General features: G+C 41.6%; 2 protein-coding genes across 2 annotated transcripts; one reads left to right on the top strand and one right to left on the bottom strand.

The window, feature by feature from the left end:
• Window positions 1–294: 294 nt before the first annotated feature.
• tmem151ba (transmembrane protein 151Ba) lies at window positions 295–9,539 on the bottom strand. The gene is made up of 2 exons (XM_086189600.1): window positions 9,230–9,539; window positions 295–6,139 (listed from the first exon to the last, which is right to left on the bottom strand). The coding sequence occupies exons 1-2, from the start codon at window positions 9,311–9,313 to the stop codon at window positions 4,697–4,699; spliced, it is 1,527 nt and encodes a 508-aa protein (XP_086045726.1). The 5' UTR covers window positions 9,314–9,539; the 3' UTR covers window positions 295–4,696.
• Window positions 9,540–14,185: 4,646 nt separating this feature from the next.
• nfkbie (nuclear factor of kappa light polypeptide gene enhancer in B-cells inhibitor, epsilon) lies at window positions 14,186–25,360 on the top strand. The gene is made up of 6 exons (XM_086189617.1): window positions 14,186–14,939; window positions 18,756–18,858; window positions 20,684–20,894; window positions 21,136–21,224; window positions 22,444–22,692; window positions 22,917–25,360. The coding sequence occupies exons 1-6, from the start codon at window positions 14,620–14,622 to the stop codon at window positions 22,983–22,985; spliced, it is 1,041 nt and encodes a 346-aa protein (XP_086045743.1). The 5' UTR covers window positions 14,186–14,619; the 3' UTR covers window positions 22,986–25,360.
• Window positions 25,361–25,448: the final 88 nt, after the last annotated feature.

The following is a 25,448-nucleotide window of genomic DNA, read 5'->3' as shown; positions in this document are numbered from 1 at the left end:
AGTCAAATCATCCAGACATTTTACGTCAATGGGTATAAATATAATTGTAAAAAGTTGAGGTTTTTTTAAAGGTTACAAGGGGAGCAAACATTTTTCAAAGTAAGTAAAAAGCAGTACAAAAATGCTGGATAGTGGCCAGAATCATTTATAGACCATTTATAAATTACTCCTTTAACATCCGCACATCAGAAATATTCCTGCTCCAGTTATCTTTATAGGTGATAAGTCCCCCCCCCCCCCGAATCCCCATGAATCCTCCCCCCCTTCAAACAAAAGGAGCAGCATATTTTTGTTTTCTTTGTCAAGCCGTTACTGGGTTCATACAATCTAACTTTACAATCATCAATTATTAGAAAAAAAAAGAAGACGAAGAAGCTAAGCAAATGACAGCGCAAGTATTAAAAACAACCAAATTGCTAAAACTTGGCGCTGTTATCTAAAAATATTTCATCTGTGGCATGAGCTAATATTTTACATGATGGGCTAATTTGCTCCGTGTTTAGCGAGGCTAGCTTCCAGGAAAATGTCAAAACACATTTGTGCCATTGTTTTTCAGGAGAGTTCATGACATCATAGGCTACACTAATGTTTAGAATTATGATTTTGTATATTGTCCAAATAAGGTCAGTATAATAGTTTTTGTTGTTTTTTTGCCACATAAAAAAAGCGTCAAATTAGTACTAATTATTCATTATTTAATGATGGCAGGACTCCAGTGACTCGCTATCGCATCTTGAAGCATAAAGTAGGATTACAAGACAGGATTGGCTAGCTGCTTAGCATGCTAACTTCACTAGATATCTCTGCACAGTAGACGTTATATCAAAACTGCTTTTTTTTGCCACATTCTGTTTCTGTTCTGTACAATTTTAGCTTGTAACTGCACTAGAAGTACATGTAGCACCTTTATGTGTGTGACACATTCATCTACAGACAGAAGATCCGTATACTACACTCTTGTCTATTTTATTCACAGTACACATCTTTCCTGCCACACAGCATAAAAAGAAATACAAAAAAACAAGTATCAGAGCATTTTTAACTGAAAAAAAAGTACTTGTACTACCAACCTAATCTACTTAATTGACAATAAAGGCCTACATGCTGGTTTAAAGCATTTAGCTAACAGTCACCCATGGAGGAACAATGAACTTTTCAATCAGTGTCATTTATGTAAGTTTTGGCCAGGCTGATATTGTGGTACCTTATTGCAGAAATATGCATGTCATCATGTACAGCTGCAAGTAATCATTATTACCACAGAGCAAGTATCAAGGCTCTTCATTAAGTGTTCTTAAATGTAGATTCAAAAATCTAATATTTGTTGGACCCTACCCCAAACTGCTTTTCAAATTTGTAAACATTGTACATGTAAACACATTTTGCCAAAATGCTCATGAATGAAAGAATGCCATGGCCTTTCAAATTCATCCAGGATGTCCTCTTGTTAAGAAATATGTCGGTACCTTTCATTTCCTTTCAGATGCATGTTGTTGTTGTTGTGGTCTCCCACGGGTTCTATTATGAACATGGATACGCAAGCCCACTCTGTTTGCATACATGCTGTATTAATGCAGGAATTTCTGTTTTCTCTCTCATTTCTTTTCTTTCTTGCTAATTGAAAACTGCTTTTGCACATTGCAAACAAACAAACCTCAGATGGTTCTAAGATTTAAAGGTGCCATGTGGAGTTTTAATAGACCAAGACACATTGTTGAGTTCTTACAAAAGTGTTAAATGTATTTACGTCCTCAAAACATTTTCAAAGCACTTTTTTTTCCCCATCTTATGTCATTTTTAGACTTGCATTGCACTCTTTTTCTCCTCCACCATTCTTGGAACATTTCTTGGCACATTATTGCCACCTTTTGACAGGTGGAACATAAAACAGGAGTGTTTACACCTTCACATTCATGAGAGCACTGCTCCATACCTGTGATGACCACCGGGACCTGGAGCAGGTTGCGCCAGCAAAACTTACATTGCAGGTCTGTCTAAAGTAGATGTTGTATAATAGATGTTGCGCATCAATAATCAAAACAGTTGGAGATCAGATATTAATATAGATCCAACTCTATTCAACTACGTTGCTAGCTGTTGCATTTGGAACCAACTGACAAAACTAGCTGCTGATGAATGGCAGGTTTGTACAGAAAAAAATAAATCGGTGGTTTTGAATAGTTCAATGCCATTTAACAAAGTTGTGAACTGTGAGAATTTATGAGAATAAATGTGAGAATAAATAAAGTAACATGCTTCAATTTACAAAACGTTTCAATATGCCAGCGGCGTGTAATCCCACACTTTCCTCAATCCCATTCTAAACTATAGGAATACTACTGAGACACATTATTCCACATATATAAAAGCAAAGTCCTACTTGCATGCACAAAAGATTGTCTATATTGCTATACTATATTACGATATAGTATATATTATTACACTGTGCTACTCTGTAGATACTACATATGTTTCCATCTCCACATGACTAAGGTCTTTCCTTGCTAAAACATTCTTTATGATTTAATTCTGCAACCCAAACAAGTAAATCACCAAATCTTTGAGATGTAAAGATATCTAAATTCATATCTGATGTGACAGGAATATAAGTTTACGTATTGTGAATGGGGAATACGGGTGGGGACGCACCGGTCTTTTTAAGATGATCCAGTTATTTTGCAGCTCATGTCTGGTGTCTGCATTCTCAAATGCCAAACAACTTGTCATGAAAAGACAGAAATCTGGGAGAGAGGAAGTTGCTGCAAGCCCTGAATACTATCCTGAGTTTAAGGGGGTTGCATAGATGACCTGTTGGGTGAGTTGTGAAAACAGATTAAAGCAGAATTCCAGAATTTCCAGAATGTTTGTAAACTGTCATTCGATTGTGGACATATCTGGTTTAATGGCATTTTTATTCTTTTTTTAAAAAAATGTATATTGCTTTAGAGTTAGCAACTAGCAATGTAACAAGGAATGTAACGAGCTTGGTTTGTTTGTTATATATACCAACTATTGCAGAATCGCCGTATCGTGATACTTTCGCGATCATGGGCAAAATAATTGTGTTAATATTTTATTGTTTCCCACTCCCTCATCTTGACAGTAGAAATTGATCTGCCACAGTCATCGGTTTATCTTGGAGATTGGTTTGAGAAATAACTCAATTAGCTTGTTTTCATCCATTATAGCATCACAAATGTGAGGCAATTGAGGAAATAAAACTGGAATAAGCAGAAAATTGGCAGAACTGGTTTTGGAATGGATTTATGGGGAAGCTACATCATGTGTCTGGAAAGTTCTAGAATGAATAGATTTGCCGTTAAACTGTTGTTGGGTGGGTATGACTAAGCCATGGTATGAGCTCAGTTGAGAGGCAGTGTTTTCTTTTGGTTCTTTAAAGTAGTCTAGTCATATTATTAAACCTGACACTATCAGTAGTGAATCCAGGCCTCTGCCTATTTTCAGTGTCTTTGATGGCCAACTCTGGCTGTCTCTCTGATATGCATCAGCAGCAGCAGCAGCAGCGGCAGCAGTGGCCAGCTTTACAAGAGCTCTGTTACATTATGATGAAAAATCACATGAAAAAATGTAGGTTTGTAAAACCTTGTGTCGGTTTCCCCAACGATGGCCTGTACTACTGCGTCCTGTTGTAATCTCACCTTAAAGAAATTGTGTTGTGTTTGCTTAAGAATTGGTATCTTATTTTTCAGTAACAGTAGATTGCTAGGCACTTAAATAAAGAGGTAGGCTGAAGAAAACTATTGCCAAACATAAAATGAAATTGAGATTTAACGTAGTTGAAATTGACCTGTTAATGTAAAGCTGAGGTTTATTATTACGCAGTAGGCATTTATACAAAATGTACAGTTTCTAGTCATCAGGAGAGCTTTTGAAGTATTCCGTTTGAAGTTCTTATGTCCTTAAGCATTCCTGTGTTTAATTATTCATCACTGCGCTGCTATATTTACCAACCCAAGAAGGGTAATGTCATTTTAACTGAGCAAATTTCAGCTAATTTAATGCCTCAGCATCTGTATCAGACACCTATTTTATATTACTGTATTTTTTTTCTCTTTGCTTTGACATCAAATGAGCGGAGTCATTTATTTCAGCCAAACAGTTTAACCTTGTTAATTACGCTTGTCAGGGAGAATAATATATGTTCCCTCATCGTTCACATGAGGATTTTTCTCAAGCATCCATTCGCTCTCATACATCCCCTCCGGGCAGTTTCTCTCAGGCGTCCTCTTAGTCAAACCTAATTTTAGTCATCAGACTCAAGAAAGTGTTATTCACGTGTTGACAAGTTGACTATGACAAAGATCTATAAATATGGCATTTACAGCGGGGATGTGACTCCCCTTGGTTGGTATCCCTTGGTTATTCGACTCGTGTCTTTACTGTAAAGTCAACGCTGCAGGATGGTATGTGACACTTTAGCTAGATGGTCCTTTAAAGCCATAATGTATATTAAGCAACAGTCTCATCAACAGCATTACAGCTGTTTTCCCTGACTCACTGAGTGTAAAGACTTTGACATGCATACTGTGTCCTTCTTATTTCAGATTTGCAGTGTCTAAATTCTTGTTTGTGGCAACTTTGGGGTTTGTGAGTTGCAAATTTGACAAGCAAAAGTCCCTTTCCGTCCTTTTTTTAAAATAGCAAACTCCTGTGAAATTATATTCCTTTCTCTGGGTCATAGAGAAGTCTCCACACAGGAGCCGTTTCTGTGCAGTGAGCGATGGTCGTGGTTGAGGCAGCCTTCGTTGTTGTGCACAATGAGCACAGGAAAGTACAGCGCGTCCTGGTAGGCTGGAGGGCTCTCCTCGCTTGTCTGCTGGCCTGACAGACAGCGCGTGCTTTCTGTGGGGCAGGGCGGCTCATTCAGGCTCCCGCTGCTCCTCCACAGGCAGCTCCGCCTGGAGCCGTACAGCCGACCGAGCGAGAAGCGGCTGGCACTGAAGGGGATGCGAGGGCTCCCTGTGTTGCAGATGCTGAGGGCACTGCGAGAGAAGATGGAGGAGCTGCTGATGGCTCGGTGACAGCGCTCACAGTTCTGCCTGTAGCTACCGTAGCCGCCACATACGGAGTAGTTATTACAACTCCCTGAGAGCTGGGCCAAGTCCATGAGGACCGCCTCTGAGTAGCTGGGCACCAGCTGTTGGTTGGAGCGGATGTGCCACTCCAACTCCGTGCTGTCAATTGTGTTGACCCGCGGGATGTGTCTGCAGTAGGGACGCTCCTCGGAGGGTGTTACTGGCACATAGTCAAAGCCAAATAGCTTCTCCACATGATAGTGGACACAGGCAGTGCGATACTCTGTCAGCACCCGTAGAGGCCAGGAGAGGGTGAGAGCAGCTGATGTCCAGAACGTGGAATTTGACGCATACCAGGGAAGGTGGTTAGGGTCCGAAAAGGCAATCATATATTCTTTAAAGTCTACATTCTTCAGGTGCATCCCTTCACGGGCTTCCATGTAGTCATCCAGGCCCTCATTTTCTGTGAAGAACCTGGCCCTCTGGGTCAGGTAGGAGTTTTCAGACTCCACATTAGCAAAGCTAAAGCACTTAGTGAACCTCAGCTTGGTGATGGGGAAGCCCTCCAGGCCAAGCAGGTGCTTTGAGATGTCCTTCACCCCACAGTTCCCATAGTCAAACTCCGCCTCAGCCACGTGGGTGTTGACTCTCTCATGGTAGACCTGCGTGGTGGTGTACGCATCTCCGTTACGGTAGCGCGTCACCTGCCGTGTCCTCCTGACATAGTGGTAGCTGATAGCCTTCCACCAGATACATGGTGTAGCCTGCGTCATTCGCTGGACCCGCTCTGCAACACTGTCCACATCTACCTTATACTGCAGCTCGTTGCGGGTGAAGCAGTGCCAGCACTCCACCAGGTAGACCACATAGAGCATCACCAGGAAGGCCATCGGGATGTAGATGTAGCCATTGGAGCACGGGCTGTCATGGTACAGCATAGACTTCCCCTTGTAAGCGCTGTCAAAGGAGAGGCGTGTAACCTTGGTCACCTGACACCAGGCCATGGCCCCGACGCAGCCATACATCAACAGGGACAACAACAGGCATTTCCAGTGTGTTTCCTGACAAAGGGATTTAATCAGCGTCTGTCTCTGGGGCTGCTGCTACATAGAAGAGGAGAAATAACGAGTTAGTGAGTGGTTTTATGATCCTCTAAAAGTTGTTCGTTTTTCAAAGATTGCCGACTGAGGAGTCAAACTTCCAACAAATATTGTAACCTTGCATAAAAATGAACATAGACATTTAAAATTAGAAACTATTAAAAAGCAGTGGCTTGTGTATATAAAATATTTATGGAAATATTCTGTGTTGTAAGTGCTTTTACATAGTTTATGCATGAGCTGTAAGCCAATTGCACATGTCGTGGCCTGTGCTCATTATAATCAAAAAGACTTGCAATCAAGAAAAGCATGTGATTCGTGTAAAATCACAATCTTGAATGTGTCAGCAAGGTGCTGTTGAGTTTGTAGGGATGGGCACCATATGTTTATAGAAATATTAGGTCACTCTGCATGTGCATACTGTGCATGTGTTTGCATTTAGAGCTCATATTTAATGCCAAGCCAGGCTGATAAAAGCTGCTCTTTGACTCTGCAGCATAAATCCGGTGCCGTCCTTTATCACCTCAGGGAACAGCGAGCCCCACTGCCTAGATCATGAGTTAGTCACGCTTTTTGGGAATGCTGCCCGCATACAAACCTGGCAGGGATTCAGTTTGCCCCAGGAAGGATGGATCATAACAAAATTCATTCAAACACATTTATATTGGACACTACACTCTGACAGAGCCTGCTGTGTTTTCAGATTATAGTGATTCAATTAGATAAAAGGTTATAGTCTGTTATAGGCCAGTCCATATAGGCTCGATGTATGAGTGACCGCAGCAGCCAACAACCAGCATCACTGCATTGATGTATTGAACTCAACATGTCAGCTATGTGCTCTTCGAGTGACAGACGGCCATAAATAATAAATGTTCTTTCTCCTTAATTATCATCCCCACCTTCGTCACATGGTGCCTGAGTCCCTTACCAACCCGAGGCTACACCCCACCAGGCCAAAGGGATTAAGAGTGCCATTCCCTGTTGGGATGAGCTGACTGCAGAAGGAGTATTTTCCTCACTAGTATCCTGTACACGCTCACCAACTGTAATCAATACAACATGACATAGTTTGTGGCTCATGCTGCAGTTTAAGTCTCAGTGCAAGCAGCTATAATAATAACGAGCAAAGAGTTCCTTTATATGGAGGGCAAATGCGCCTTTATATGGCAGGATACTCTTAAAAATCAGTCTGTAAGCAACTTTGTCACACAGGCGGTTGTGAATTTTACCAGGGGTTTAACGCAATGCAACCCTAAAAAGTATAAATCTAAAGATGATGATGATGATGATTATTATTATGTTGAAGCCACAAGAAAAAACTTGTTCTATCAATTTAGTTATTTTGAGGCCACAAGACCTTTTTTTTTAAATAAGATAGCCAACTTGAGGGAACACGTCATACCCTGTGGCCCAAAAAATAACTAAATAGAAGGGACGTGTAATATCTTATGGTGGTAAAATAATAAAACTTGAGGGAACGAGTTAAATTTCAAGGCCAAAAAAAAAAAAAAAAAAAAAAAATCCAATACAGCAATTTTTCACCCCCCCCCCCCACCACCACTCTAGGATTAGATGCAGAAGTAGATGCAACTTAATTAAAACCAAGACTTTCATGGCAGCAGCTGACCTTTCAATTAAGAAGATCAGAACAGAGCTAGTTATCCGGCCTTTATGGGAGAAGTGAAGGGGCGTAACACTGTAGGGTGCTGACATTATTGATAAAGTTGACAAATCAATTCTTCTGGCCCTGTCCAACGGTGTTAAAGAGCCCCTAAGTGCACATTAACAGGTATTTGTCAATGCAGGTGAGCGATAGAGAGCAAAACCATTGAAAAAAAATTAGCATTTATGGATTGCCAGTAGCTTTAATCTACTTGCATAGTAAAATGTTCCAAAAAAAAAAAGAGGAAGCAGTCGCACCGCTCGTCTGGTTAAAAAAAGAATTAAAAAATCGAAAAAAAAGCGTTAAAACATTTTCTTACAATGTGCTTTTAAAAAAAAACACGCTTTCATTTTAACCTAGTTACTGGTCCTAAGAGACCCTCTGAGGTTCAGTCAACTGGAGCCTCAGATTTGATTATTTTTGATATGTGGTTGTGTGTGTGTGCGTGCCTCTTTTGTCACACTAAGAAAAAAAAATCTGTTGTCCAAACAAAGAAGAGTTGCTACACCAGAATAAATCCTATGTGGACCACAAGATGCACCAAAAAGAATCAGGATTTGCAATGTCCATTAACTTTTATGATAATGATGACTGTATAATGACACGTGTGCCGTGTATAACATCAAATATCTATTGGGGGACTTATTTTTGATTTTAATCGGCTGTTTAGAAGAAGGGTGAAATCCATAAAGCCTGTTCAAAATCATCAATATTTCAGAAGACGGATGTTCCAGTAAAAACCTTCAAGTCTTGAGACGCCTCACCATTCCTGACACCACTGTGGTGCCTTTAAGTGCCTCTCGCAGTCGTGGACACTCTATCTTGACATAATAAGACCAGCTAGGTTATATAAAAACCCTCTTGTGTAATGGATATGTAAGTTGGACAGCATGGGTGTTTGTAGGAGGTTAAAAGGTAACCCTTAGACATCGTCTACAATGGTGACGTGTCATTTAAATTCAGTTGAACTTGAATTTAATCCCCGTTTCTGCAGAGAAGTGCCCTGTGCAGTCATGTCAGACCGTATCAGAGCTTCAAATTCATTGTCTGGAGGAAATGGATTCAGTTCCTGTGGATTTTTGAATAAACCTGTCACTCTCTCCTATGAGACCGACTGTGATGTTCTTCCTCCTTTATTTTGCTGAGGACCAGTCATGACCCTTCCCAGGACCCCTAACAGGGTCCTGAGCCCCATTTTTGGAAGGCACTTCTGGAGGCCACATTCTTTTTTATTTTTTATTTTTTTTAATAGTAATGTGTTTGAGGATGTGATCACAAAAGAAATGCAATTTAATTCAGAGCTAGCGTGTTCATGGGCACCAATCCCACCCTAATCTCCCATATCTGATGAGATTGGAGGCAATATGTCATACTTATTAAAGACTTAATTGGCCTCCATTTGCCTTTGGAGGAGAAAACTGCCTCACCTCAGCTCTGGGGCTGTCCGGCTCCTCTTCGGGGATCGCGGTGCTGCTCTCACTGGCCGTTGCAGCCGATGATGCTGGGGACATGGTGACAACGACGCAAAAAACGGGGCATGGATCTCCTGTTGGGATGGGGGTTTTTCAAGTCAGGGCGAGACATAAACACACGGAGTCTCCCTCTGTGCATCATCCGAGATAAACCAGTCCCGCCGGAGCCCGAACGGAAAGAAGATGCATCATTCAAGCATCCTCCTCCTCCTCCTCCTCCTCCTCCTCCTCCAGGTGGGCAGACGTGGTTGGGTCTTTGCCTACGGGAATCTGCACATTGTGACGCGGAAAGAGAGAAAAAAAACGCGCAAAATCGTTCGGTCGAGCCTCTCAAAGACTGGAGACTGCTGGGAGGGATGTTAGCGATGTTAGAGATGACAAAGGCGGCAGTCAGCTCAGTGCTGCCTGCGGGCTGTGCCCATGGCAGCAGGGAGGCTGTGAAACAGGACAAAGAAGACAGGCAGCGGCACGTGTGTGCAGCCGTCTCAACACCACAGTATAAATAACACGCACACACACACACACACACACACACACACACACACATTAGTAAATCACAACAACATACAGAGGCGGTGCTCCACAGAAGAGCCCCCCCACACATACACACCCCCTTTTAGATGCATGACCTTGTTTATATGGGACTAAGGCCACACCCCCTTTAACCTGTCAGCTGTAGAAAAATAGTGACTAATAACAAAATGATGAGTCGTTAATAGCCAACAAATGAGGAACGATTGGAGAAGTAACTGGTTTTATTAAGCATTCGTTAAAAAGTGCTCAATCAAGGATTTTAAGAGTAGCTGATGATTAATCACTGATTACTCAACGATTGGTAAATTAAGAAAGGGAGTAAGGAAAGAGTCAGGAACTTCCCAGTAACAACTCAGCAGGACGCATCACTTTACTTTTAAGTACACAAGAGATAAGTAATAGTGTCCAGGAAACACACCGCACAGGAGTTCACTCTGGAGGACACAAAAAAGGGTAATGAATAGATGAGTAGATATGTGCTCAGGTTCTACTCAGTGGGATGCACCACTTTACTTGAAGATAAACAAAAAGAGCAAGTAGTTGGTCAGTACTGACTCAGTAAATGATGAAGTAAGTGATCAGTAACCACTCAGTATGATGGAACTTAACTCAAGAGTAAGTAATGAGTAACTAAGTAGGATGCACCACTTTACTTAAGGATACACCCAAAGGGTAAGTAATGGACAGTAAATGATGTAATGTAAGAACTGGCTAATTACTAGCCACGAGTTTTGTCAACAAATTTACAGACAGTAACCTGTCAACCGTTGCATATTTTGAAAATGTCCAACTAGTTGAAACCAACTTCTGCTTATCTTTATCTTTTTAAAAGTCTGTCTGCGTGAAATTGAATTTAGACCTTTAATTTGTAAAAATTAGATTACCACCCAGAACCAGGCAACCTCCCCGCAGATCTGACCTCCTCAGATGAACACTGGTTCTAGGCACACTGAGTGGTTGAGTTTAACTGACATGGATTACCGCATGGGTCTGACAGCTGAAGTATTCTCACCATTCAACCTTATTTATTTAACCCTCAGTTAAGTCTGACAGACAGACAGGAAGGAAGGAAGGCCTTTCTCCGGACGTCTACTGTGTATCTTTTGTAGCTGGTAAATAATTTAATGTTACAAGAGGCACACAATTGATATCCAAAGAGTAACAAACAGCCACCAGGATTTGCTTCTTGTCTTGCTTCTATTCCAGGGCGACAAATGTTTCTGTAGGAACTAATTTGTGCAGAATAACATTTTCTGAACAGCGGTAAGTGTTCCATTTGTTTTTAGAAGAGTGTAGAGGGACAGTCCAGAAGTGTTTTTAATACATGAAATACAACTTAGAATATTAGATTCCGTAGATATCTGTCTTCCTTGGATTATGAATGCACAATAATTTATCAATATATCAATATAGACCCAGAGCTGCTTTGCACCATTACACAAGTCCATGTTTATCACGGCGTCATTATGAACATTGGACTGGACTACTGGCATCAAGTGGAGTAAGTCAACATAACAGTCGTTGACATGATAACCAGATGGTGGTTCTTGGCAGCAGTAGTGTTTTTCTCTTTTGACAGCCACTATTGTTTTATTGACTCTAGAAATCTGGGCCGCTCCTAGAAGCTGTGTGTAAGTGAGCCCTCTAAAGGCCAAACCACAATAAGCATTTTCAAGAAGGAGAAAGGAAACAAAAATTGATGGACGGGTTAGTCTTGAAGCTTTTAAAGGTCAAAAATGACCCCCCCCCCCTCCCTCGTGCAAGCAATGTTCAGACAAATAAGAACATTGTGTCCCTTTGTGACTGAGACAAATTAAGTTATTGTTTAAATGTTGGCGAGATACTGTATCTGACACACAACACTGCAAAACAGTTGTGGAGTTACGTAACATGTCAAATAGGCCCTGTTGCAGTTTTAGAGAGCCCTCATTACTGCTGTCAAACAACCAGATAACCTTCATGTCACACAAGTTCTGTCAGTTTAAATGATAAGGAGTAAATAACTGATGTCAAGCCCATTACTGGAAGACAGACACCCTGTAAAGATTTGATAAATAAGGGAGAAGCAGATTGTTGTGCTATTTGGGTGCAAAGATTTAGCAGAAGAGGGGCGGCATGGATCAGAGGTAGAGTGGCCGTCAAGCAACCGAAGGGTGGCCGCTTCGATCCTCACTTCCCCGGTGACCATGTCAAAGCGTCCTTGAGCAAAATACTGAGCCTCTTATTGCGACGGACTGGCGACCGGTCCAGGGCGAACCCCACCTCTCAATGTCCGCTGGGATAAGCTCCAGCCCCCCCATTAACGGATAAGAGGTCTAGAAAATGGATGGATGGATGGATGTATTAGCAGAGGTGCGGGCTTCAATCACACATAGATGAACTACAAAAAATGCCTTATTTACAACCTAAGAATAATGGTATTGAGAAGTCAACAAAAAAGCCATGCAGAATGCATAAAAGGACTTGGTGTTTGCCAAAAATACAAACCTCGTCTGGTCATTTTACAAGTCAAATGTAAGCTGAGAGTAGACAGACATTCAATTCCCTTTTTAACGTTATTTTGTGATAAGTTGTTAATTCCATTCTCGCCTTGTGCTCAATCAGCATGCAGAAAACTGAAAAAACTTGCAGCTGCTACTTCCTTATAAACAAATACAAAGATTTTTGACTTGGCTTCCCATCAAGAAGCTGATTATGAAGACTTCAAAGGGACTTGGACAGACACCAAAAAGTTTGAAAAGACTGCTGTGTGTTTGTACATTTTAGCTTCTTAACTTCTTAACATGTTGCTGAGTATTTTTGAACCCATGTTGAACAATTCTGAATGCTTCTATGTATTTGTCTGACTGTTCCAGGCAGCCCCTGAGGTCATTTATTTCCACTCAAATGCAAAAATCATCCAGCAGCCTGCTAAACCTTACTAACATCAGATCAAACTGAACATCAGGTCCGTATTAATGGTTGTTGGTTTTATATTGTTGTGCAATCGTAAATTAAACACTTTTCCAATAGGTCACAATCCCAAACATGTTCAGAACCAGATGATGTGGACAAACACCTTCAGTAACAAGGAGACTCCTTGTTAAAGAGAGACTTGTATGAATACAATAGTAAAACCTTCAACTGTAAAAGGCTCATTTGTAAGTGCTTGAAAACTAGTCCCCATTGACCACTCAGTCCCTTATCAGGCGATAGGGAGTCACTGATGTATAACGTCTACTTCGCTGTACAGAAATGTTCACATTTCTTAAGTACAAGTTCTTGTGGCACAAGAACAACAGACGGAAAATATTCATCCTCTAAAAGTACACAGCGAACAGCAATCTTTTCATGTTAATGCCCCACATAACTAATAGAAAGCTAACATAGCTGAGCTAATGGCGAACATGTTTGCTCACTTTAGCGTTACCTGACATATCGCTTATTATGTTTGACGTATTCAAATGCTTTAAAAAGTGTCTTAAAAGTTTGACATTGTGGATCCAGCATTCTGTATGCTGACATCACAATTGTTGCACATAGCAGCTGTTATGTTTGTACATTGTATGAAGTTTTACAGCTAAAACATATGAAAACTGTTACTTCTCAGCGTGTTTTTTTTAAGGGGGGGTTGTTTTTTTTGTTTTGTTTTTGCTGTGGTATCTCTGAAGCCACGCCCACCAGACAGATGCCAAGCAATACATGTGACGGGATGGCATATATTTGTTGGCCGGCATAGAGGTCAGCGTCACAGTGGGTTCCCTTGACCCAAAACCAGAATTTTTTACATTGAATTCTACATTATTGTATAATTTTAATAATCATCACATATGATAATCATCATAAATGAACACCACTATTATGATGTTTGAAGCATAAATGTAATCATTAAGTACAAATATTTGTTTCTTGTGTTTTTGGCATTTGTTTAAGTAAAAAAAAAAAGCTACAAAATACACAAGAGTGCTAACTAGGTACCCCCTTACCCTATCTTACATTATTTAGACCTTTCTAGATCATTATTAAGTTATTTGATCCCATGACAAACAAACTATTTAGCCACTTTAACTTAATATTACAGTTTTACATGACTTCAGCCTGCACCAATCACATCCTGAGTTATTTTAACATTAGTGACTCTTGGAAACTTGGAAAAATTGTAAAATTCCCCCAAAACTACTGTATCTCTGAATCACCCACTCACTGTGCTGACACTGTTTGGAGCCCCCAGGGGAGGCCCGCCTCTCACTTTGAAACCTTTTTTTTTTTTTTTAAGCACTCGTGTGTAACGTGTCTATTTTATTTTGAAAAGCTACGCACTTCCTGTTTGATTTTGACAACTGGCCAGGTTGTGTGCGCGTGTGCGTCTGTGTATGCTTTTTTTTTTAAACTCGCGCGCGCGCACCGGGGATTCCCCCCGCGTGTTCACATGTCCGCTCTTCCCCTTCTCGCCTTTCATAGCTCATATGCCCTCCGCCTGGAGCTCGTGCTGTTACCGGATATCTAGACGACAAGCGACCGTTCCGCTATATTTCACGTCCTTTAACGCGTTTCACGGCGTCTGGAATGACCGTACCGCCTCTGGAAACTTATAAAGAGTTTAGCCCGTATCTGAACTGATGGCCTGTCGCTCTGGGCTCCAGTACTACCCGTGAGTGGCATGAAACGCAACGGCTCATTCCTGTGGTTTTACAAAGGAGCGGGGGTTTCTTCAGGTGTCGGTGGGCTATCCTCGGAGTCCAGTCTCATCGCCGAGAACCGGGCGCCAACACCCGCTTGAAGCCTTTAAATCCTTGGGGAGGGAGGCAAGGGAACCCTGCGAGGCCCCAGCCATGGCGAGCGGCGACTACACCAAAGATGCGTTGCTTGAGGAGACTCGCACGGACTCGGGTATTGACTCGTATCGGTCCATGTTAAAATCCGGAGACCAGCAAGAACCGAGCACCGAGTTCACCGGGCCGAGGGACAAACTCTCCACGGTTGAGGAGCGCCTGGATTCAGCCTACGGTTCGTCGTCTCTGACGGTGGAGAGTCTGACAGATATCGTGGAGGGCTGCAAGCTCTCCGCGGGCGATGCGGAGCCAACAGAGAGCTCCGGACTGTCGGACCAAGAAGAGGATTTGATCACATCTATCACAGAGGACGGAGACACGTAGGTCTTTGTTTACTCTCCTGTCTTCTATTTTCAAGCCGGTTGGAAAACTTAAAATACGGCGCTCCTGAATCAAAACAAGCCTCCAGGAGTGTTTGCTGGGTCTACCATGAACGAGTGTGCAGCACTAGAAAATGTATTTGCAAACTCTCGTGTTTGACTATAAACATTTAAACAGTCCCGGTGCCCGTTTGCACCCGGGTACTTTCATTTACACCAGCAGTCGAAGTGAGAACTCGAATCTTCGGCTCAACAGCTGTAGTCGACGGCCATAGAAAGTCTGCAACCCAACAACATTCCTTCTATAATCGAACACTCAAAAACACAGCAATTATAAACCAGAGGATATTTATTTTGCCTGTAAAACGACCAGAAATGATAATTCGGTCACTGCAAAGAGCTGCAGAGAGTTTCAGCTGTAGGGAGGACCACCAGTGTCGTATAAATGTTAGCCGAGCGTTTAATTATTTCATGACTTACTGTGAAATAACCCCGGCAGACAGTTTGTATTTACAGCACTGTACAAGTACACGTTAATACTTTGATTTAAAATGAGGTTTGTAAAAAAAAAAAAATAGAAATACTTATTCTTAATAAGCAAAAGGTATTTAAAAGTGTTATTGTAAACGCAGTTTTTGAAGCGAAAGGATTGAATTCTGAGTTTGAATTAACGCCCATTTTAAGCTCATTTTAAAGGACTTTCATTCGAATATCGGTTTCCTTTTCCTGTTTGTAATTCTCACAGAACCAGGGCATCATGGAAAGGCTGATCCATGATGATGATGATGATGATGCACTTTAACCTAAATAATAGAGGCGTTAGTGACTGAAGCCCCGCCCACAGAGGCGTTCTGACATTGAATGTTACCTATCTGATGCTAACAGTTGAAGATGATTGTGAGGTGGGTGTCAGGAACTTATTGTCCTGAATTTCCTCGGTACCAACCCACACGACCAAGTATTATATTTTTGTTTAGAGGAAGAAAAAAAAATCATATCTTAAAGGGAAAAATCCAGGGTATTTTTTTTTTGTTCCCGTTATGATTAATGATTCAATGTACTTTTAAATCCTGTTTGTTTTTTTGCAAATCCCTCATTAATTGAAACCGTTTGGTTATCGCGATCGCGGCTGCACATTCATTTGATGAATTTTCATTGACAGTTGAGGCGTAAAATAAGGAATAGCTCCTGAATGCAGACTTGGTCCTCCGTACAGTTCCTCTGGCGTTTAAACCAGAAAGCGTGTCTTCTCACTACAGCACTGGCGTCTGTAATTCCAGTGGATGAGACTCACGGAATTGAAGGCGCAGTTTGTACAACGATGCTGGTTTTGAAGGGAACTTTGGTGAACTCTGTCCATGTCATGAATGCGGACGGATTCTTCTGAGGCTCGTCAGTGAGAAAACAGAAGTGAAACAGATAGGCCTGGACTTCCCCAAGCAACGCAGACAAAGCACATGCTGTGAAGCCGTGTGGCTTGTTTTTGATCCAAGAAACTTGTTCATCAGGATAGGACAGTGTGTGCTGGCGTTATTCATGGATCACACAATTCACTCGCTGCTCTCTTTCTCTTTTGTTCATCACCCAACAAAGGTGAAGGGTTTTCCGATTCTAAAAATGTCAGTCGCTGACGCGCTGCAGTGGCCGTTTGATTCAAACCGAGAGGTGAACAACAGCAGCGAAACTGCAGATTTTCACACACAAGCCGAACACCTAAAACGTTGACGTTGAAACCACACACACACACACACACACACACACACACACACACACACACACACACACACACACACACACACACACACCGGTGTAACCCAGCAGTTAATGCAGTCAGTCACAGCATCACCCGAGTGTTGGCTGTGTCTTCTTTTCATTTCCTGTCGCTGATTTTTCAAGCCCAATGGTTTCACTCTCGTACCCCAGGGATCGATACCTGCGACGGGGAATAAAAGCTGAAAACACACAACACCGCTGTTTTGATGGAGAGAGAATCGTGCAAACATTCATGTTCCACTGTGGGTTGTTTTTTTTTTTGTTTTGTTTTTTTTAGTTCTCATTCATCAGTCTTACTCAAACCAGGAAGTCCCGGACGATTCCTCGCACAGTTGACTGTCTTTGAGATCAGATCCCTCAGAATTGAATTTGTCACAATACTTGAGTCTGACAGGTGTCAGCGCTAAGAGCAGAGACCTGAGAAATTGATGAGGGAATAAGAAAGGGCTCCTTATTTCCGTCATCTCAGCTTCTTACAGTTTATGTTTTAATTTCAATAATGGCAACAAACACGATCGTGTGTTTGAGTCAAATCTACTCTCTATTACGCCGAGAATGTAAATCCCGTTGTGTGTCGGGCCTGAATGTAGTGCGGGAGGTCTAAGGAAGATTAATTAATGCATTTTTCAAAAAGAAAATCATTCACCAACCGTTTTAATAATCGCTTCAGTCTTTTTACATCAATCATTATGCTGTTTCCAGGTCCTTCAACATGAGAGTTTTATGCCATTTATAACAGAAAATGAAGCATCTACAGACTGTAGATAATAGAGCTCCCCCCTTTAGGCTCTGCAAAGCTGTTTTATTTAGTTTTTTTTGACATTTTATAAAGTAAGAAATTAATCATGGAAGTGCCAGTAAATTATTTGCAGCCCAACTCTGATAAATACGCTCACCCCGAAGCACAGATACTGAAATTGGGCAGCGTTGGATTTATTGTGTATTAGTACTCTGTAATACTGACAGAATTCAGCCTTTACCCTTAGAAGGACAGAGTCTGATTCCAACCCCTAGTTTCAAGTATTGATTATTTTCTTGATTTTTGGCTGTGTGATGGAATTATTTTTTTTTTAAGTACAGAAAAATGAAGTATTTTCGTTTGAATTAAATGATGGAAGTGGTTTTGTTTTTCATTAAGATTGTTTCATTGATTGCCAAAAATAATGAGGTGGTTGTTGTTTTTCTTGCATTCTTAACACTCTGCATAGATTCTGCTCAGGAATCGTTCCCAGGACCGATGCTGTAATGTTGCCCACATAACTCAAACTGTTCTACTCATCCAACTGTGGCTCTATTGATTTAATGGTGACACGGCGATTCCCAGCGATAACTATTAAATAAATGAATTGATTTGACTTTATTGATCCAACCAAATCCTTTATTTGAAGGTTTCAGGTTGAAATGAACGAACTGATATTCTACATCAGACGTGCGGCCTGGCCGCTGAATTAAACTGTCCAAGTGACGATTGCTCTTGTGCTTTTTGTCTCGAGAAAGAAAAAAATTGTATCACTGCCGATCTAAAACTAGGAATAAGACGAAAGCACAGCAAGTGTACCGCTAAAAATAAGTACGTTTTTCACTTGCTAGACTGAGTAAACTTTGAGAATTTCTCCTTTTCACAGCTCAAACTTGTACCCACTTTACAAATCAGGCCCCGTCTAGGTTGTTTAACATGAGTCTAAATTAAGCCCTGATGTTAGGTTCCATTTCCTGCTCTTTGCACACATTTGTTTGCTACAACTTCCTTACTCAGGGTTTGAGGTCGGTGTGTTTTTGTTTTGTAGTTTTACTTGCTTTCAAATTTGCAGCAGGTGCTTTTACGTGCCCTTTTCTAGAGCCTGTCTGTCAGTCAGGCTTCAACCAGATCTTGTGTTTAATTTTTTTTGCGGGGGGGGGGGGGGTTGTTGTCTATTTGAACATTTTGGGTGTGCTAAATCAAAAAAGAGAGCGAGAGAGAGAGAGAGAGAGAGAGCGCTAGAGAGTAAGAATTAGACCCACAAGCATTTTTTTGCAAAACATTTCTCCTCTCCCCCTGTGTAGAATCCTGCACCTAGCCATCATTCATGAAGACAAATTCATCGCCCAACAGTTGATACAGCTGTTCCCAAAAGAAGTCCTGGACATCCAGAACAACTTGTACCAGGTAAGACCAGTTCCCGCACCAGCAAAACCACAGCTTCCACTGGGAATTTTCAATCCCACATGACTTCCTTGTTATGGGGGTCTTGATTGTGGAACCTGTCTATTTAGAACTGTGTACTTCTCTAGAAGTGTTGTTCCTCTTTATCTGCAGTCTGGCTGCTCTCAGGTACGTCACTGTGGGTGGTTCCAGGGTTAGCTCATGAGGGACTTTGCATGGAAACTCCCTGACTCTTCCTTCTGTAGAAATAGAAGCACAGGGAGCTATGGAGTGTGTGTCCATGTGTGGACGTGGTGGGAGGATTTGTTCCAGGGCTCCGAAGCTGCCAGACCAGGGTCTTGCGAGGGGTAAAGATGGAGAGAACTGGAGGAACTGTAAAAATGAAACATCAGATGAGGCAAAGTTGAGATTCAGCACTTTAGGCAGTGACTCAGTGAATCGTCTCCTTACACACACACACACACACACACACACACACACACACACACACACCACTTTTGTTGCTCAATTTCCCTTCAGTAGACCTCGCATTCATGGAAATCACTTAGAAAAATCGCTGTTTTAAAAAAAGAAATTTAGCGGCGGCAATATTACAAAAATCACATGGGAAACAGTCGATTGAATGTGTTTCTTTTACACTCTTTGAAAATTTGTGGTTGACTGTTGGCTTTTGTTTATTTCTTCGGTGCCTAATTTTTTGTTGCTGCTTTCTTTTTCTTAAGTTTTGCACTTTTGTATTTCCTCATTTATGTGATTTAGATCTCTCTACTGGTAAGGTTCAGACCTGGATGTGCCACTAAACCCACCTGCGCAGCCACTTCATTGAAAACTGTAGTTTTAATATTTAATGAGTGCAAATGATTTTATTTTATGAAAAAGACAAACATTTTAAAATCCATGGGGGACCCTGATTGAGAACTGCTACTCTGTATAAATGAGAGCTACAGCAGCAGGTAGAAAAATGCTGGTTCCTCAATAATCCAGGCTGCCAAACAAGTTTCACATAATTGTTCAGGAACTGTTTTGTCCCTCTTTGTTAATTTGTTTAACCACCAGCTGAATGAAACAGGTTAACGCCTCCCCCTCTGTAGTTTGATGAAAGGCCCTCTGGGTAATGTAGGAAATCCTGTAGTGGCGGACTGACGGACACGCTTTGTTAAAGTTGCCAGTTACTGTTAATTTAGCAGTCTCTGTCTCCTGTGCAGAGACTAAAAAGCTGTCAGACAAATTAAAAAAACAACAGCAATTATTGTGTTTATTTTAATTGCGTAGAGTAAAGAATGTTGGAAAATAATGCTAACTGTTGAATGAGGTGGTTTTCAAAGCGGACCTGTTTTCGTGTCTACAATCATGACAAATAAGTTTTATTCAGGGGTGTAACGGGACATCCATCTGTCAGAATCGTATTGTTCGTCCAAAAATTCAATTCAAAAAGTCGCCTAAGACGCACCTTGATTTTGAAAGTCTTTACCTTTTTCTCAGCTCCACGTTCCGCTTCATTTTATTCTTGTTCCAAAGAATAGATGTTTCCATTTCATGTTATGTTCATAATTGAGTTGCCATGTGTTTCCAAGCTCAAGAATCAATTGTGAAACCAAATTTTAGTCATTTTAGAATCGATTGTGTTCATGAATGCATTTGGGCTCACAACCATCGCAGTCCTCTCAGCTGAATCAAAGTGATTCAGATATTGTTGTTTAAAGAATGATAATGTGTCATGATGAAAATGACTTGATATTGTATTGTATCGTAAATTAATTTAAACAGACTTTTATTTTGCGTCTTATACCCGATCATTTTGTAAGCTAATATTCTGGTGATTTCCCAGAGCCCCTTGCACCTGGCCACCTACCTGAACCTGTCAGACGTGGTGAAGAGCCTCGTGGAGAAGAGGGTCACTCTGGAGCTGCAGGACCAGGATGGTAACACGGCGCTACATGTGGCATGCCAGCATGGACAGACGGCGTGCGCCACTGAGATGACCAGAGAGGTTTCCCCTAGCAAGCTGGCACCGGTCTTGGAGACACAGAACTGGAGAGGTGCCGACCAAACACCCAGTTTTAATCAAGCAGTAGAGTTGCATCCTATCTTAAAACAATATTTGTATATCACGGTTTGAGCATCATTCGTAATTCAAAGCAGTATTTTATCCCGCCGGTCCCACCAATATGTTTCTCTTGGAGGCGTGTGCTGATGTGATCCAGCGCCCTGGTCTCCCCCGGTGTTACGACACATCTCGCCTTCACGTCAACATGTTACAAACCAACTGTTTACTTGCAGGTCTGGCCTGTCTTCACTTGGCCGCTCTGAACAGGCAACATCAGATTATGAAGCTCTTGATGAAAAAGGGGGCTGATCTGAATATCCAGGTCAGTGTGCCAAATAACTTCTTGCTTCATTACAGCATATCAATTACTCAAGTTGTTTTTTTTTTAAAAGTCCTGACAGGGATACTCTGCACTGAATACCTCAGCTTGGTAGAATGCAGGCTTTAGCTTGATATGAAACTATTTTATAACCATAGTATAATTAAATGTCACACAGCGATGGAAAGGACAAGAAATCACCACAGTTTTTCATTTTCTGTGTTCAAGTTTACCGCATGTCTGAATAATACTCTGTTTGCCCTCTGCTCCAGCTTGTATCCTCACGCTGGCCACTCTCACACTGTTTACTCCTGCCCCTGCTCTTGTGTTGTGTCTCCGTCTATAAATTAGCTGCACCTGTGCAACGCTGATAGTGATACACGCTGAGCTCAGAGTTTGCTGCAGGATTCATGGAGACATAATTAGATACGAGATATGATTAGGCTGCTGCTCTGGTCAGCCACTCTTCCCCTCCGTTTGAAGGAAAGGGAGCGCGGCACCCGCTGCAACAACCTACATTCCTCCCAGTTTAAATCATCAGCCTAACATGTCACTGCCTCACATCTGGTTACCTCCACCGAGGAGGTGAAACTGGTCTGTCTGACTCTCAGCGGGATTTGATGTGACCTTGTTCTTTTCATAAACAGTTTTGCATTTCAGGGCACAAGACGGTCAGTGTGAGACTGTCTTGAACACACGTGCCGTCACATGGCCACAAACTATTTCTTTCTCTCTCTGTGGCCACTCCAGGGCTTTGTAGTTAAACAGAGCAAAGAACAACATTTATTTATTGGATTATAAACCATTAATCTACGGAGGTGGTTCACATTAAGATTAGATGATGAGGATCATAGATATAAATTGAATTGTAAAACTCTGTATGCAGGTGTTACGTTATAGCAGAAGTGCATCTTGGTTTATGGAGTGAAACCGTGGAATTCTCTCGAGTGATGATTTAAGGTTCTGTTCAATGATAATTCCATTCGAAAGAATTTATTTTAAAAAAGCAATAGAATTAAGTGAGGGATTAATGTTGTGATAGCAGTCATTGTTGTAGTTACGGCTGTGTTCAAGGAGGGCTGGCCTCATTATTAAGAGAGATAACAGCTCTTGTCATTTTACATATTTAATTTAGATTTAGAAAATAGTTTCAAGCTCAGATTCAGGAAGGTCTTGTCTGACTTGTGAGTAAATCAATCATGTTTTTCTCTCCCGCTCCCAGGAAGGAACCAGCGGCAAAACAGCTCTTCATCTCGCCGTCGAGCTGCATGACATCACTTCAGTGACTCTGCTGCTCAACAGGGGCGCCAACGTGGACGCCGCCATGTTTAACGGCTGCACACCTCTTCATCTGGCAGTTGGGAGGCAGGACGCCGCCATCGCTCACCTCCTCTGCCAATCGGGAGCCGACACAATGCTGCGAAACATGGAGGATGAGACAGCGCTGGATCTGGCTGATGGCAACAACGATGTAGGTTAATGAGTCGCTGTTGAGTGTTAAAGCCTTATTCTCTGCCTTTCTTATTGTTATAACGTAAATATTTTCATTAAGGCAGTTACGTCTCATGACTGTTACTGCATTTTACTATAAACTTTAAATGTTTCCTTTGTTTCCATCAATCGCGCTCTCTTTATTCCTCACATTCACAGGAGGGAAAATCATCCCGAGTAAAATACGACCGTTTTGTCTTTCAGATTTTGGCTTTATTTCCATTTGATGACATTCAGATCTCCGGGAGGTCGGTGGTTGGTGTGAATTTCTGAGCTGGCACAGCGCTCGCTCAGCAACCATGAAGACATCTGGAGGCTTTACATCAGCTAGACACCTTTTGATAGCATTGAAGCTGAAGTTTTCATTAATTAGTGCCTCTGTTTGTAGTGCAGTCTTGACGTTATCTGTATTTATACATTATCTAGACAAATAAGCGCACCATATAAATTCTACATCCCGCTTACAGTGATTCTGCTTCATAGACTCTGACTTAAAAACTGCCAAATCACATTTTATTTGATTGAAAATTAGTGTCCTCTTTCTGCATGCACTTAACAGTGAGTGCTGACCTTTAAAACTACAATGTCCACGAAAAACTTATTTCATTCTACCTCCTTATCACAACAACCCAGTTGTAATCACTAGAAATATTATTATTCTGATTGCTCTGTTTCTCCAATTTCATCAGTCTGGGTTATTGAAGTAGCTTTTTCAGGACTGCTATCAGAGACATTGCAAAGTTAATGTATTTAATTTTGCACTGCCTCTGATTCATTACAGTGCATTCATCCTGCACTGTAAAAAGTTGTACTTTTGCTCTTTGTGTGTTTGTCTTTTACTATTGAATCCTTCTTGATATGTCAGACTTGTCAGAACGGCTAAGACATCCTATCATGAATAATATCTAGTTAACCTAGATTGTGGACTCAAGGAAGAGACCATTTCCTGGTTCCTTTTTTTTTGTTTCCTGGAGTTTGTTTAGTTGTATCTTCTGTTTGACTGCAAGCGACTTCATCCTGACAGCTTGATTTGCATTTGGAAATTCCACTCTGCAGTAAACCGGGTTGCAGTAACGTTTTTGGCAGATGAAGAAAAAATAGATAAATACAGGAAACATGAAGCAGAAACTTAAACATGAAAGAATTTAAGCTGTATTTTGTAATTGTGTGTATACACACATACATACATGAATGGTTTGTACAGTAAAGCATGGAGGAGGTGTGATGGTGTGTGTGTGTGGGGGGGGGGGGGGGCTTTGCTGGTGACACTGGTGGGGAGTTATTCAAAACTGAAGACACACTGAACCAGCATGGCTACCACAGCGTCCTGCAGCAACACGCCATCGCATCCGGTTTTTGTTTAGCTGGACCATTGTTTATTTTTCATCAGGACAACGACCTCAAACACACCTCCAGGCTGTGGGAGGACTATTAGACCAAGGAGAGTGACGGAGTGCTGCGTCAGATGACCTGGCCTCAAGTCACCTGACCTAAACCCAGCCCAGATGGTTTGGGATGAGATGGAGCAGAGTGAAGGCAAAAGGACCAACAGGGGCTCAGCATCTCTGGGAACTCCTTCAAGACTGCTGGAAAACCATTTCAGGGGACGACCTCATGAAGCTCAGAGAGAGAGTGAGCAAAGCAGCAATCAAAGCAAAGGGTGGCTGTTCTGAAGAATCTAGAATATCAAACATGTTTGGAGTTATTAAACAATTTTTTTATTCACCACATAATTCCATATGTGTTGGTTCATAGTTTTGATGCCTTCAGTGTGTCAACAATGTAAATAGTCATGAAAATAAAGAAAGAACATTAAATAATATGCATCTTAAATTCTTTGATGTTTAAGTTTCTGCTTCATCTGCTACAAACATTACTGTCCTTTGGTGTTAATTACACTGGCCTGTCTAGTTAATATAAGCAATTCTGAGCTCTTTTATTTTGTAATAAAATGGGTGGGGGGAATGTCACCGCATATTGTTCTTTGGGGCAAATGGGAATTTTTAGTATTTATTACAGGCATCGCTATTTGTGCAGCCTTCATCCTGCACTGTAAAAAATTGTACTTTCGCTCTTTGGGTGTTTGTCTTTTCCTATTGAATCCTTTTTGATATCGAAGACTTATCAGTACAGCTAAGACATCATGAATAATATCTAGTTAACCTAGATCGTGCACTTAAGGGAGAGACCATTTCCTGGTTCTTGTTTTTGTTTCCTGGAGTTTGTTTAGTTGTATCTTCTTTTTGACTGCAAGCGACTTCATCCTGTCAGCTTGATTTGCATTTGGAAATTCCATTCTGAAGTAAACTGGGTTGTGTACTTAGCTGGCACCAGATCATCAATCAACATTTGTGTCACAATATTGGCAACAACATGGGTTTATCTTCCTCTTCCTCTAGTAAAAATGGGTTTCATGGGCTAATACGCTTTTTTTCTGGAGACAGTAATGACACATACATGTGTTGTCAACTCCACTGTGAAACTAAATCTACTCCCCTACTATGGCCTGGAAAACTTCTCTCTGGTACTCCAGCTTCCTCCCACAGTCCAAAGACATCAAGAGGGGACGAGGCTGATTGATACTCTAAAGTCAACATAGCCATGGCTGTGAGTGTGAATGGTTGTCTGTCTATAAGTGTTGGCCCTGCAAAGGACTGGCGACCTGTCCAGGGTGAACCTTGCGTCTCGCCTGAAGGCTGCTGGGATAGGCTCCACCCCCCCCCCCCCCCCCCCGGC

Source organism: Aulostomus chinensis, chromosome 20 (assembly GCF_037954235.1).
Source record: "Aulostomus chinensis isolate RoL2024-O1b breed Wild chromosome 20, RoL_Achi_v1.0, whole genome shotgun sequence".
Classification (NCBI taxonomy): domain Eukaryota; kingdom Metazoa; phylum Chordata; class Actinopteri; order Syngnathiformes; family Aulostomidae; genus Aulostomus; species Aulostomus chinensis.
This window is presented reverse-complemented; position numbering and strand designations above follow the sequence as displayed.

Coding starts and splice junctions, on each gene's coding strand:
- tmem151ba (XM_086189600.1), bottom strand. CDS start 9,313: ATGTCCCCAGCATCATCGGCTGCAACGGCCAGTGAGAGCAGCACCGCG. Junction 6,140..9,229: donor CGGACAGCCCCAGAGCTGAG/GTGAGGCAGTTT, acceptor TCTTCTATGTAG/CAGCAGCCCCAGAGACAGAC.
- nfkbie (XM_086189617.1), top strand. CDS start 14,620: ATGGCGAGCGGCGACTACACCAAAGATGCGTTGCTTGAGGAGACTCGC. Junction 21,225..22,443: donor GGGCTGATCTGAATATCCAG/GTCAGTGTGCCA, acceptor TCCCGCTCCCAG/GAAGGAACCAGCGGCAAAAC. Junction 22,693..22,916: donor TGGCTGATGGCAACAACGAT/GTAGGTTAATGA, acceptor TTTGTCTTTCAG/ATTTTGGCTTTATTTCCATT.